Source organism: Peromyscus leucopus, chromosome 14 (genome assembly GCF_004664715.2).
Source record: "Peromyscus leucopus breed LL Stock chromosome 14, UCI_PerLeu_2.1, whole genome shotgun sequence".
Lineage (NCBI taxonomy): Eukaryota > Metazoa > Chordata > Mammalia > Rodentia > Cricetidae > Peromyscus > Peromyscus leucopus.
The window spans coordinates 78026818-78041256 of NC_051075.1; the positions used below are offsets into that span (position 1 = coordinate 78026818).

A 14439-nucleotide genomic window follows, 5' to 3' on the forward strand; every position below is an offset into this window, starting at 1 on the left:
TTATGCCAGCACCATTTGTTGAAGATACTTTCTTTGTTCCATTGTATAGTTTTGGCTCCTTTGTCAAAAACCAGGTGTTCATATATGCATGGATTAATGTCAGGGTCTTCAATTCGATTCCATTGGTCCGTATGTCTGTTTTTATACCAGTACCAAGCTGTTTTTATTACTATGGCTCTATAGTAGAGTTTGAGGTCCGGGATGGTGATGCCTCCAAGGGTTGCTTTATCATATAGGATTCTTTTAGCTATCCTGGGTCTTTTGTTTTTCCATATAAAGTTGAGTATTTTTCTTTCCAAGTCTGTGAAGAATTGTGTTGGGATTTTGATGGGGATTGCATTGAATCTGTAGATTGCTTTTGGTAAGATTGCCATTTTTACTATGTTAATCCTACCTACCCATGAGCATGGGAGATCCTTCCATTTTCTGATATCTTCTTCAATTTCTTTCTTTAGAGATTTAAAGTTCTTATCAAAAAGGTCTTTCACTTGTTTAGTTAGTGTTATCCCAAGGTATTTTATATTATTTGTGGCTATTGTAAAGGGTGATGTTTCTCTGACTTCTTTCTCAGCCCTTTTATCATTTGTGTATAGGAGGGCTACTGATTTTTTTGAGTTGATCTTGTATCCTGCCACGTTACTGAAGGAGTTTATCAGCTGTAGAAGTTCCCTGGTAGAGTTTTTGGGGTCACTTATGTATACTATCATATCATCTGCAAATAGTGAAAGTTTGACTTCTTCCTTGCCAATTTGTATCCCTTTGATCTCCTTTTGTTGTCTTATTGCTCTAGCTAGAACTTCTAGTACTATATTGAATAAATATGGGGAGAGTGGACAGCCTTGTCTTGTTCCTGAATTTAGTGGTATCGCTTTGAGTTTCTCTCCATTTAATTTGATGTTTGCTGTTGGCTTGCTATAAATTGCTTTTATTATGTTTAGAAATGTTCCTTGTATTCCTATTCTTTCTAAGACCTTTATCATGAAGGGGTGTTGGATTTTGTCAAAGGCTTTTTCAGCATCTAGGGAGATGATCATGTGGAAATCAGTCAATGTAATACACCATATAAACAAACTAATAGAGTATTCTTTATCTATACAAAAGAATGAAATATTTCTATAGCAACAATGCACATAAATGTCAGAAATGCTTTGCTTAGTGAAGTAAGTCATAAGAGGCCACCCGTCATGGTTCCGTTTCCATCAACACTTCACATTAGGTGAATGGAGTCAGAAGAAGAGAACACTCCACGGCTGGAGAGGAGGGAAAAGGGGAATAACTGCTCTCGGGTACAAAGTTCTTTTGGACAGTGGATATGTTCTAGAATTGATGGTGATGGTTCCAAACCTTGTAAATACACAATTATGCACTTCAATGGATGAATTTTAACTTAAAAAGTCAATCAGTGTGGGGGCCAGCAAGATAGTTTGCTGGGAAAGGCATTTGTTGCTATGTCTGATGACCTGAGCTTAATCCCTGGGACCCAAATGGTAGGGGGAGAAAATGGACTCTCCCGTGTGATCCTCTGACCTGTACACAAGTGCCACAGCACACGTGTGCCTACAAACACACTACACACATACATACACACAGAGACACAGAGATAGAGACAGAGCAGAGGAGAGAGGAGACTAAATTAGAAATTAATAAGGTCAATCAATATGCTCAATAGTCTAAAGAGGAAGCCATATATATCAATTGATATAGGAAAAAAGAGAAAAAAATTAAATGTCTAGATTTCACTGGAGGTAGAGATTCCTACTTCCCCCATGGCTGGGACAGTGGTTACACCCATGCAGACACTGGTAATTACTCATCAAGTTAAAAATTAATGCCTTTGTGCTTTATCATGCAGAAGTCAAATCTCGGGTTTTTATAGTCAGAGCCAGTCAGCAAAGGAGGTTGGGGGACACCAGTACCAATTACTGTTTGCTTTTCTGAAACACAAGGTCAGGAGTAGCCTAGAACTCATTATGCAGCCTAGGCTGACCTTGGTAATTTTTTTGAGACAGTCTCACATAGCCAAAGCTAGCTTCAAACTGGCTACATAGTGAAGGATAACCTTGAACTCACTGTTTGCCTTCACCCTGTGAGTGCTGGGAATACAGGTGTGCACCACCATGCCCAGCTTTATTTGGTGCTGGCAATCAAACCCAGGGCTTTGTAGGTGCTAAGCAAGTACTCTACCCTCTGAACTACATTCTGAGATCAACTTTTTCCTAAGATTTATTTTTTGTGCATGAGTGCTCTGCCCCCATGTAAGTCTGCACGCCCCACGCATGCCTGGTGGCCAAGGTGGTCAGAAGAGGGTATCAGATCCCCTGGAAATGGAGTTACAGACTTCTTAAACTGTCGTGTGGGTGCTGGGAACTCAACCTGGGGCTGGGAGAGCAGCCAATGCTCTTAAGCACTGAGCCATCCCTCCAGCCCCTGGTCATGAACTCTTGATCCTCTGTGCTGGCATCAAAGTCAAGCATTACTATGGTAGTCTGGAGTTACTGGAAAGGGCTCCAGCATGGTGGAGCCTTTGAGAGCCTGTGTACTTCCTCCCCACCTCCCGGGAACCACCTTGTCTGTAAAGGACTTGGTAATGTACAGAACTGCTGCCCATGCCGAGACCGGTGGCGATATGAAGGCAAGGTTAAAGCAGATGGAGTCAGTGTGAAGACAGACACAAGCCGAGGGTGGAGGCGGCAGCAGGTCACACCAGCTCAGACTGCCTTTCCAAGTCCAAGAGAGGCACTCAGCAATGAGCCTCACCGTGGCTTAGTTCCACTGTCCTTCCAAATAGACCTCAGGGCCCAGAAATTCTGGCTCCTGAACTGTTTAACTGGGGTGTGGTACAGATCTCCTGGGGACACATTTGACCTTTGATGGGGGCAGGATACACTGGTGAAATCCATGGAGTGAACAAAGGAACCAAGAGAAGAGACTTGATTGTGTGTTCTGGAGCCACCAAGGTCACCTACCACTAGCTGATAGCGAGTCGGCACCGGGCCTGGCAGGCTCTAGTCCCCCTCCAGATCTGCTCAGTACTGCAAGCTCATGACCAGGGTAGTAATATGTCAGGTGACAACACAGCCCTTCCTGGGGCTGGGGGGCCTAGGGGACAGATAAAGCCACACACTGAGGTCACCCACCCTTCCTCTCAGAAACTACCACATGATAAGTGAGGCCTTGCTTATCAGCCGGGCACCACCTCTCCAGGCCCTCTGCTTCCTGAAGGGCAGGCAGGACAGTCAAGATCTGTGGCAGGAATCAGGCCTTCCTCTGAGGAGGCTGGCTAGGCTTCCCCCCCTCTCTGGGCCTGCTCCCTTCCATCTCCCAGGAGTGAGACCCCACCCAAATCAGTGTCCGAAGTGAGTCTTCCTCTGCCTTTGTATCCATCCAAGACACGGGCTGGGGACCAATCAGCAGTGGTGACTACCATGACACTGACGTGCTTGTCACCGTGAGCCAATCCACCCCTCTTGGGCCTGATCCTCACCCTATGATGCCAATTCCTCCCACAAGGTCCCGCCCTGCCTCCTCCCTGATGGCCACCATAAGGCCTAAGTAGTACAGTACGCCTCCTCCAGGCCAGGCAGCTCCAGGGAGGCTGGTAACAAAGCAGTAGGCTGTCTACCTGAAGGAGACGAAAGCACCTAGCCCTCACCAGCAGACCCCAAGTCAACGTTCTCCACAGCCCAGCCTTCTAGGCTCCCCCAGGAGCTACCGCAAGCCATTGTTCATCTCCTGCAAATAAAAAAATATCACCACCAATGGCATCCTTAACCTGGACCCGGGGCCTCCTGGAAGTCCAGGGAGACGAACCCTGAATGGATCAAACTTGGGGCTGGGGAGTATGGGGAGTATCCATCACCCACAACTGCCAGGACTCCGAGAAGCGACCTAGGCAGAAGGCAAGGAGACCCTCCGATCTAGATGTAGGATCAGTACTTGCTGGTAACCTCTTGTCCCACTTTCTGGAATTGGGGGGTGGGGGAGAGGTCACATTTTCAGGCCTGGGGAATGGCCTAAAATCTCCTGGCAGTAACAGTGGGACCCAGCACAGAGGCGGCAAGGTCTGGGGCCCTTCCTGCTCCCCACCCTTACTCCTGTGGCCCAGCAGCCTGCACTTCGTCCACCCCCAGCCATGCTGTACTCGGGAGCACTGAGCAGCAGGTGCCGCAGCCAGACTGGCCACTTCAGCAGACTGCTGGCGTCTGCTCCTGGCAGCACATCATGGCCCACAAGCCCATGCCACAAAGGTTGAATTTCGCAGCCCAGCAAAATCCCTGGGCAGGGTGATCTGGCCCTCCTCCCCAGTCTTGACGTTCCTCGGGGGTGTGAACCCAGCTCTGCAGCCGGGGTGCCTTTATCCTGAAAGACGGTGCACTCATTAACAAGCCTCCAATCTGCACGAGTTTCCAGCAGAAACCAGCTCTCCAGGCTGGGCAAGAAGCTTGCCCAGGGTGATAACACCCAGCCCTGAGGCCCATGAGCACCATGTGACACCCACTGTGAGTGGGTGAGGAGCCTATCCCTGTGGCTGGGCAGGAGGCCTGGAAAACACCCCTGGTCCTGATGAGGAGACATGATGCAGGGAACTCAAAGCCTGTGATGAAGCAGGTGCAGCCGCAGAGCTGAGCACAGAGGCCCAGGGCTAGCACTTGCCAGTCCTGACTGAGGGCAAAAGGGGATGCTGGGCCAATGGCAGGCCTGGGTGGGGAAACCTATGATTCAGCGTGAGCTGCTGCAAACCCACAGACTGGCTCCTACCTCTCACCTCCTGTCACAGCTGCCCGCTCAGCCCTTCTTGTCCTCTTGGACACAGGATCAAGTCCAACTCCACGGGCCATTTATGAGGCTGAGCGCACAGGACCGGTGATAACGGCACAGGCCTGGCCTGGCCTCAGCACATTCTGTCCCCGCCCTCTGTTCCTGCTCCTCTCCTGCTTGGGTCAGCTGTCACCTCCCCGGGACTCCAGGTCCTCACCATATCCTCAGCTGAGCAGAGAGCTAGTAGTGCACTTGAGTGGGAGTGTGGCGAGCCAAGGCTCTTGGAGAGCCTGCCCGACTTGGCAGCCCTACCCCCGAAAGCATGCAACACACCAGGCAGGTTCTTCTGGACAGTCAGAGATCCATGTATGTAAAGTGCCAGGTACAACGCTCTCAAAAATACTCCTGCCCCCCCAAATACAGTGCCAAGGGTGCCCCCGAGTCTAGCTCTTGCCCGTGAGATCCAATGGCTGCAAGAAGGGTGGCAGAGGCAGCTCATCCAAGGCCTCGGGGAAGCGGCCGGGTGAGATGGTGGTCACCAGCACCTGCATGGCTCGTACAAAGAGGGAGGGTGGCGCCAGCCCCGCTAGCCACTGGAACTTGTCCTCTCCCAGCAGCTTCTGCCAGCGTAGCCGGTCTCCCAGCAGCTCACACCGAGCTGGGCCCGCAGCAGCCCCCGAGGTGTACAGTGCCAGCAGGTCAAGCAGCAGCAGGCGGCGCTGACACAGCTCCCCAGGCGGAGTGGTGCTGGTGGTGGCAGCGTGGACAGTGGCAGAGGCGGCCTCAGCAGCAGCAGGGGCTGAGCTGGCGTCCCGGCCCAGCTGGCGCAGCAGCAGCTCCAATGGTGTAAAGCCACCACCGTCTCGCAGGCCTGGAGAAGCTCCGTGGCCAAGCAGCAGGAAGAGACACTCGGGGCGCGCAAGCTCACAGGCCACATGCAGCGACGTGCCACCGCCCTCCACACGGCTGCAGCCACGTCGGTCCAGAAGGCGCGTGCGCTCTTCGAGTGGAAAGTCCCGCACGGTTCGCAGGATGTGCCGCAGGATGCCCACGCGGTTGTAGCGCACCGCCAACGCCACGTGCGGTCCGGGCGCCGTGCAACAGCGGAAGCCCGCGCTAGGCGGGGCGAGCGCGCGCCGGGGGAAGGTGGCCAGCAGGTAGTGAGCGTAGGCTTGGTGGTCGTGCACGAGCGCGTACAGCAGGGCCTCCGACGGTGAATAGGCGGCGGCGCGCCCGCGCTCGTCCCAGTGGAAGGCCTCGCTGGCACGCATGTCCTCCAGTAGCCACACAGGCAGCAGATCGCGCACTGCCTGGTAGAAGGCGAAGGACGACTTCCGGCACTGCTTCTGCACCCGCAAGCGAGCTGAGCCTGCGCCCTCGGGCCCACCGTTGGCACTGCGGCCGGGCCTGGCGTCCCACGGCATGCTGGCCTCTGGGAGTCTCCTGGCCTCAAGGCATGGGTCGCACCACCCAGACGAACCTGTGGGGCAAAGGGGCAAAGTGAAGAAGGCTTTGGTCACAACTCCCCTGGCCTGAGAAATGGCATCCACCCTCACACAGACCTTGGGTCTTGGATGTCTCTGTCACAGCCCCTTTTCCCATCACCAGCGTCGCCTGTACTAGTCACTGCCCCCAGCTCTGTTCTCTCCTAGGCTCAGAACCATGCTTGAATTTCTACATCTGCACCCTGTCTCTAGCTTGTATTAGAGACTGGACCTGCCGGAGCCTTCCGTCTCCCAACCCTCTGCAACTCTGGGACCTCGGAGAAGCGCTCCTGTTCACACCTGAGCCAGGTCCCGCCAATCACAAATAAAGAGGAATCCACGTGACACCCAAGACTCAGCCCTCCCCCCCAGCACAAGCTGAGCCCAACTCATCCAGCCCCAAACCCAGCCCCCCACCCCACTTCTACCCTAACCCCCAGCAGAGCAGTATCCTGAGGGCTTCTTTCCAAGAGGGTCCTGGACATAACTACTCAGTGAGACCTACCCGGTTCCTGCAGGCGGCCCTGGGTTCTAGAGACGCGGTTATTCACTTTGCTGCACCAATGCCCAGCTTCCTCACCAGCAAGAAAGTGGAGGCTGGTGGCTGCCAGTGCTCTGGCTCTGGCTCCCTCATCCACAAACAATTTTCCTGCCCATCAGGAATGAGCTCCTGGGATGAGGGAAACGGTGAAGTCAACGGAGGGACTGGTGTTCACCATCTACAGTCCACTCCGGGTCCAGTCACATGAAGCCGGTAACGCCACCCCATTTTTCAACAGGGGACAAGTTAGTCCAAGGTCAGTCACCAAGTCAGGTAGAGCCAGAACAAGAGCCTGGGTCTCCTGCGTTCTGTTTGGGCCCGGTCCAGACATTGCAGACCCCAGCTTAAGCCCTATCGCTGCCCTGGGCCCCAGCCTCAACCTGAGCCCTTGCACCCCGGCCCAAGTGCCCTACCACCTGGAGCAGGGGTAAGCCCTAGGTCACAAGGGACCCGGGACGGCGAGTGGGCCTTGTCCACACACTGAGTATCACGACTATCCGTGGTAATTGGGTTGCAGAGGTGGGCACTATGGAGTGGGCTGCGGCAGACGCCCCTCTGGGGCGCTGCCATGACTGCAGCGCCTTCCCGAGCCTGGGCCCCCGCGCCCCAGGTGTACTGTGTGGGCACGCGTGGGGTGCCGGGCGGGTTACGTAAAGTTCGGCCGCCTCACGTCACTGGGCAGAGTCACCGCCGCGGCTCCGTGACTGGAGGTTGGGCCGCCAGCCAGATCCTCCCTGACCCTTCCCGGCAAGGACCGACCGACCTCGGCCGCGGAGGCTGCGAGGCGCGCCCGAGTGTCTGCTGGCCAGGGGCCAGGATCGGGGCTGCACCTGCGCGCGGGGGCGCCCGGGGCAGGCGACTCACCAAGCCGCGCGCGACCCTGTCCCTGCGGCGGGTCGGAGCGCGCGCCGTCCATGCACGGGCGAGCAGATGGAGATCCCACGACGCCGGACGTGGAGAGGGCCGCCGCCGCCCGCGCCCGCCGCACTCTGATCCCCCGCGACCGGGTCTCCGGGTGCCGGTGCCGGTGCGGCCCAGGGGCGGGCGGCGGGCGGCGCAGTGCGGCCGGGGCCGGGCAGCACCGCGGGCCGGGCCGCCGCCTCCATTGGCTCACGCTGCCGGCCCCCGCCGCAACCCATTGGTCGCCGCGCTGCACCATTGTTGCGTCACGGGCCAAGGGGCGGGGCGCTCAGCGGGACCCGCGGAAAACTTCGGAGAAACTTGAGGGCGCGGGGGTGGGGGTGAGAGGGACCGGGTACGGGGCGGAGCTCGGAGGGCGGGGCATCACGGGGGCGGGGCGAGTCCGGGCAGGAGCCTGGAGCTGTGTTTGTGCGTCCAAGCCCAGGCCACAGGAATAGGCTCCCAGGCACGGGTCGAATGTGGCTGTCTTTGCTCTTCAACTGGAGTTGTAGTCTGGGCCTTTGAAGGAAGCTGGCATTCCAGGCTGTTTTTCACCCAGGAGGAACTGGATAGGCCACCTAGCCTTCCCACAAAGGACCCTGGAGCCTGAGATCCTGACTTCGGAGGGTTTAGGAGCCCAATGTCTGTTGCAAAAGCACTAATTAATACTGTTACGTCTAGGCCTTGGATCTCCTTTACCTCCACATTATCTGAGGCCAGGACCTCCTCCCCTGTGGAGTCTCAAATTCCACTCACAGGCTCTTCCATCTTCTTTTCCCAGAATGCCTTAGCAATCCCATCTTGACTCTATGCCTCCCTGACAGTCTCGGCCCTGCCAAGGCAGGGTCTGAGGGACTTAACTAGGCTGCAGTCTATCTCACCTGGGTCCTCTGAGCAAACCCAAGCGGGCATCTACCCAAAATCCCAGGTACACCCGTACTTTCACACATAGGTGTTTTGGGGGCATCTGTAGCCCTGTACCCTAGAAGGCCAGACAAACAATCCCAATAGGTAGTGCGGCGCAGAAGTCCAGAGAGAGGACAGACAGCTCGGTGTGCAGGCATTTTTGTAACGCAGACTACAAAACGTTTGCACCAGTCTGCCTGCAGAGACCCCAGCACCCACCCCTGCGCCAAGACAGTGTCACTTACAGACTAAACCAACGCCTAGGAGATGCATGACAACTACCAGTCATGGCCAGGAGTAAGAGCTCCAGAGAACACTAGGCTGTGGGTCCAAGCCCTGCCTTTCTCAGGCCTCGGCGCTCATCAAGTCTTCTCTGGTGTGTTCAAGCTTTTTTCTTCTAAATATGAGGGGGAGTGTGGCAAAGTGAATGACCTGTGGGAGCCTTGTGGGAGCCTCCTTGCCGCTCCCCGTCACGTGGCTCCTGACCCAGTCCTAATTTTCCAGAGCTTAAGGTGAGACATAGCTCCTTCCACAGCAGTTGTATAAAGAGGGTGAAAGGGCAAGACCTTGGGGGTACTTGGCTTCAGGGACTCCATGTTGTCCTCTGACTTCCTCTCCCAGCTGGGGTTCCCAGAGGACTCTAAGTCCAGCCTGATCTCACTTCTCAACCACTCAGAAGCATTGCGTGCGCAGGGACTCGGCCAAGAAGTCCGGGTGGTTTGCGGGAAGGCACTTCCAGGGGGAGTTCAGGAGGAACGTGCACTAGAGAGCGTTCGGAGAGGCCAGAGGTCAGTGGGCCACAGCTAGTCCGGTGGACTTTACCTGCTGAGACAGGAGCATGGATGCATGCTGCAGACCTGAGGTGCAGGTGGAGTTGGAGAAAGTCAGTTTGCCGTGAACTGGGGTGAGAAACAGCAGGAGGATGTGCTGGCATTAAACCAGCATTCAGCAGCTGGGGGAGAGGATTGCCGTTAGTTCAAGGCTAGCCTGAGCCATACCGAAAGACCCTGGGGAGGAGAAAGACAAGAGCCGGGTAGATCTGAATAGGACAGAGGTCCCGGCACCTAGACCCATTCCCTGTCTTTGGCTGTTGGTGCCAGATGACGTTGTAACTTTCTCCATCATGGCACCAAACAGTCCCTACCCTCAGCAGCTTGCCTTTTCCCCAAGGTCACCGCCACGGCTTGAACATGTCCCTTGGGGCTCATGTGTTGGAAACCAAGTCCCCAAGTGCAACTGTGTTGAGAGGTTGTAAGGTCAGGAGGCCTTGGCCCTCGGCAATGGTTGATGCTTTTTCTGGAGAGGCCACTTGACAAAAGTTCCACCATTCGGTCTCTCTCCCATTCTCCTTTCTCCTCCTATCTGGCTCCCCGATCCCTTGCCCAGAACTGTCACAGGTATATCCCCTGCTCCTTCCAAGTTGCCCAGCTTCAGTGCTGCCCAGAGCAGGCTGACACCACCCACCCTCCAGGCCTGCCCACTGCTCTGGGTGAGGCTTGCTGGGTAAACGGTGCCCTGTGCCCTGGCATGAAGGATTCCAGTGCTGCGGCCATCCTTGCCCACACCTGTGGGGACCACAGCGAGGCCTACGATTGTAGCCCCCACCCCAACCTGTCAGTGCTGCCTTCAAGGCTACCCAGGGGGACAATGTAGATGGTTGTAGACGGTCGTGAAGGGGTAACGTCCTTCTTAGATGGTCGAATGGATGTGGGAAGTGGAGGGCAGCTGGGGCACAGCATGATTCCCACGGAGACGGAGGAGGCCCCAAAGTTGGGGTGGGGTTGGAGATGAAGCAGAAAGTCTTGCTAACTGGGCATAGAGTTTGACCTTTGACCCTGCCATGTGTTTGCTGAGACCTGACCCAAGGCACACTTTCCTCCCTCATGGAAAGCTTGTCCTCTGCCAGGGTAAAAGCTGCCATGGATGCATGGGCAGCAGGGTGAGGGAAGCAGAAAGAAGGCACTGTAGACTGAGGGCCTCCACACACACACACACACACACACACACACACACTCCCCACTGCAAGTGCTAGAACTCTAAGAAAGTAGCAGGAGGGCTCTCAACAGAGAAGCATGTGGCCCATTCTCTCAGCTCCCCGGGGCTGCTGGGGAGTAACTGCAGGGGAATAGAAGGAAGAGCTACTGAGGCTGGGGGGAGGGGGGGACGGGGGCGGGGAGAGGGCGGGGGTGGGCATGGACGACAACTGAGGGGCCACGTACTGCACGGATTCCCCTTGGCTTGGTGTGTAAGGAGAGAGGCCCACAGTTTCAGGCTGAGTACCTGGAAGCTGCAGAGGAAACTGGAAGAGGTGTGTCCATAGCAACAGGAAGTTGAGGAGAAGGCCTGCCTGATGATGGACAGCTGGGACTGTGGGTGCAAAGATTGTGCTCAAGAACCAGGGAGATGCTCAGCCCGTAAGCATCCTGGCTGCCAAGCCTGATGCCTTGAGTTCAGTCCCCGGGCCCCCAGGACCTGGTGGGGGGAGACAACGTACTCCCTTGGCTTGTCTGACCTCCACTGAAGCTGTGGCATGCACGTGTGTGTGTGTGTGCACATGCACACACCCACCCACCCAAAGCTGGGGCAGCACAGAGGAGAAGTGAAGTCCAATGCAAGGAGCGGGTACTTCCGGCAAAGGAAAAAGACCTCAGAAGCCAGAAACCATGTAGGGGTCCTGGAAAGCTGACGTGGCCTCAGGAGGAAGGTGTGGTCAACCGTGGTGCCAGGCAGCTGGGACAGGAACATTGGCATACACAGGTCACAGTGTCCTTCACCAAGGTTGGGTGGAGTAAGAACCCTGTTTGGACAGGGTTCAGGACCCAGTGAGCAGAGCCTGGAGCAGTTTCTGAGGGGGGAGAAGAAGGGACAGAACTGGATGGCAAGGAGGGTAGAATAAGGTAAAAATAACAGGCTTGTGCAGTGTGTAAATGTGCCCGAGAGTGTGTGGGGGGGTGTCCACATGGGCCCCTGAACCGATCCAGTCATGTTGTGTGTGAGCACCATGCAGTGCACGGACAGATCACATCCCCCATGATGAGAGGCATCCCCCTTCTGCCCTCACACAAGTCTGTCCATCCCTCCCGGGAACCCCCCTTCATGACAGCCCCCAGGCAGCCGCCAAGGGCAACTGTCTGGAGAAGACTAGCAGGGGTGGTACCTGCCTGGAGGGAAGGGGGCCTCAGCTAGGGACACAGGCACCCCTTTTGTGGGGACAGAGTGTTGATCGCGGACGCCAGGGAGGGCATGGGTGCAGGTGACAATACATCTGCTGCCCTGACAGTTTCTTTTTTAATGTTTTATTAGCACATATTGTACATGATAATGGGTGCACTATGACATTTTCAAACATGTACATAACGTATGTCAATCATATTCACCCCATTACCCTTCCTTGGTTCCCTTCTGTTCCCAGCCATCCATTCCTCTTCCACCTCATCCACTCCTTGCCTGTCTTTTTTTTTTCCTTCTCTTTTTACCTATGTATGGGTGTTTGCCTCTGTATGTCTATGCACATGTGTGTAGTGCCTGAGGAAGGCCAGAAGCGGGCATCAGATCCTCTGGGACTGGAGTTACAATGGCTGTAAACCACCATGGAGGAGCTGGGAATCAAATCTGGGTCCTCTGGAAGAGCAGACATGCTCTTAACCACTGAGTCATTTCTCCAGCCCCACCCCTGTGTGCGAGTGTATATGTGTCCCTGAGTTTTATCATGTTGTTTACAGGACCAGGAGCACACCCTACCAGGGATTGCACTCTCTTCCCTATCAAGGGCTAACTGCACATAAACCCTCTGGGAGACGTGGGGCCCCATGAGCCACTCACTTTTTTTTCTTTTTAATTAACATTCATTAGTATTTATTAATATGGTACAGTGTGATAATTTATTTGTGCTGAAACGTGATTTTATTTGTATGTTAATAAATAAAAGTGCCTGGGGGTCAGAGCTAAGAGCAAGCCATTTAGCAGAAGTCTGGCAGTGGTAGCACACGCCCTTAATCCTGCTCACATGACAGGCAGATCTCTGTGTGTTCAAGGACACAGCCAGCATGGAGACACACTCCTTTAATCTCAATACCAACCATAGAAGACCTGGAGGTCTGTACAGACAGGCAGGAGCCACTCACTCTTTTTTTGAGACGTGGTTGTGTATATCCAAGGCTGGCCTCATGCTCATTATGTATTGAGTAGGATGACCTGGAACTTACGAGCGGCCTGCCTTTACTTCCCAAGTTCTGGGATTACAGCGTACACAGCGTGCCCAGTTTATACTGTGTTACACCCATGCTTTTAGTCTCCACGGTCCTCTGCTCACTGAGAAGGGTGGAGCTGGAGGAGTCCATTCACTGACTACCTGGAGGTGTTCCCTAACCTGAGCTCCAAGGCCCATGGAGAGGGACGCAGGCAGGGGGCAGCCCGTGGAAGCACAGTGCAGGCTCTGAGATGTACGGAGGAGGATGAAGGCGGTTGGCACGGTGGAGGGGCTGGTGCCAGACTGGCTGGGTTCTACAGAGCCAGCCACTTACCAGCTTAGGGCTTGGGCTAGGTAACAGCACCTGTCTGAATGCTAGCCACATACCTGCAGTATGAGTCAGGGAGAGCCTCAGAGATTAAGAAGAAGGTATTCCAGGGGCAGGATGGGCAGAACCAGGAAGGAGGTGGCCAGGAGCCTGTGAGTCGGTGGGGGCCTCCCGTGGTTGTCCCCGCCTCAGTCAGGTCCTGTCTTTCTACCACCTGGCTGCAACAAAACTTACTTGGTGTTTAAGGATGATCCCTGCTCTCCAGGGGCCTTTCTCAGAGCAGAGAGGCTCCAGCCTTCCCATCTTCCTCTGGGTTCATCCCTCTGGTCTTTCGAGGCTCATTTGAGCTGTCGGTGAGACCAAAGACAGGACAAAACCAGGTAGAAGAGAAGGATCTGATAGACATAGCGAAGGAACGGCCCATCAGAGCCGCACAAAGCCCCGCTGTGAGCCAGCTGGACCGCTCAGAACAATGCTCCAGCATGAACAGGCAGTTCACACACTCGCCAATAAAGATGAGCAGCTGTGCCAGGAGTCCATAAATGGGCAGCCTCTTGTTTGCCTGGTGGCCAGGCCAAAACTGAGCGAGTGAGGCCAGCCTGTGCCAGCCAGGTGGGAAGTCATCATCGGGCACACTGAAGGGGAGGGGCTCCTTGGAAGGCCCTGACCGCGCCTAGAAAGGCCACCTTATTTCTTTGTAGTGCTAGGGACTGATCCCAGGGCCTCACATCCACCCACGCCTTCTGTTGGCATCCTTTCTCAGCTAAATGTGGCTCTCACATTGTTAAACGTGTGATGCTCACTGCAGTGACTCTTGAATGTTTCCTACAAGAATCGACTCCTGGGAGTAGATAGGTGGCTCATCGGTTAGGGGCACTTGCTGCTCTTGCTGAGAACCCCAGTTTGCCTGCCAGCACCCAAGCTGGATGGCTCACAACCGCTCTAGTTCCGAGGGATCTGCCACCCTCTGCCGGTTTCTGCAGGTACCTGCACTCACTTGCACACACACACACACACACACACACACATACACACACACAATTAAAAAAACAAAACAAAAAACTTTAAAATACACGAGCATGAATTTTCATATTCAAATTTATCACTGCTATTACATAGTTAAACAGTATAGGTATCAGCCAAGTACCCAGGAGATGGGTTTTTTTTGCTGTTTAGCCTGCATTCCTGCCTTAGTGGGAGCCGGGCCCCATGGCCTGCTTCTCTCTCCTCTCTCTCTCTCTCTCTCTCTCTCTCTCTCTCTCTCTCTCTCTCTCTCGCCTCTCTCTCGCTCTTTTTTTTTTTTTTTTTTTTGGTTTTTGGAGACAGGGTTTCT

At 54.7% G+C, this 14439-nt stretch overlaps 1 protein-coding gene across 2 annotated transcripts; it reads right to left on the reverse strand.

Moving 5' to 3' along the window:
* Positions 1-5099: 5099 nt before the first annotated feature.
* Ankrd9 (ankyrin repeat domain 9) lies at positions 5100-7828 on the reverse strand. Of its 2 annotated transcripts, XM_028883779.2 has the most exons (3): positions 7648-7828; positions 6748-6912; positions 5100-6238 (listed from the first exon to the last, which is right to left on the reverse strand). In XM_028883779.2, the coding sequence occupies exon 3, from the start codon at positions 6180-6182 to the stop codon at positions 5202-5204; it is 981 nt and encodes a 326-aa protein (XP_028739612.1). In that variant the 5' UTR covers positions 6183-6238; positions 6748-6912; positions 7648-7828; the 3' UTR covers positions 5100-5201. The 2 variants fall into 2 exon arrangements, with proteins under 2 accessions (XP_028739612.1, XP_037066754.1); XM_037210859.1 differs by lacking the exon at positions 6748-6912 and having other exon boundaries at positions 7648-7792.
* Between the last annotated feature and the right edge of the window lie 6611 nt (positions 7829-14439).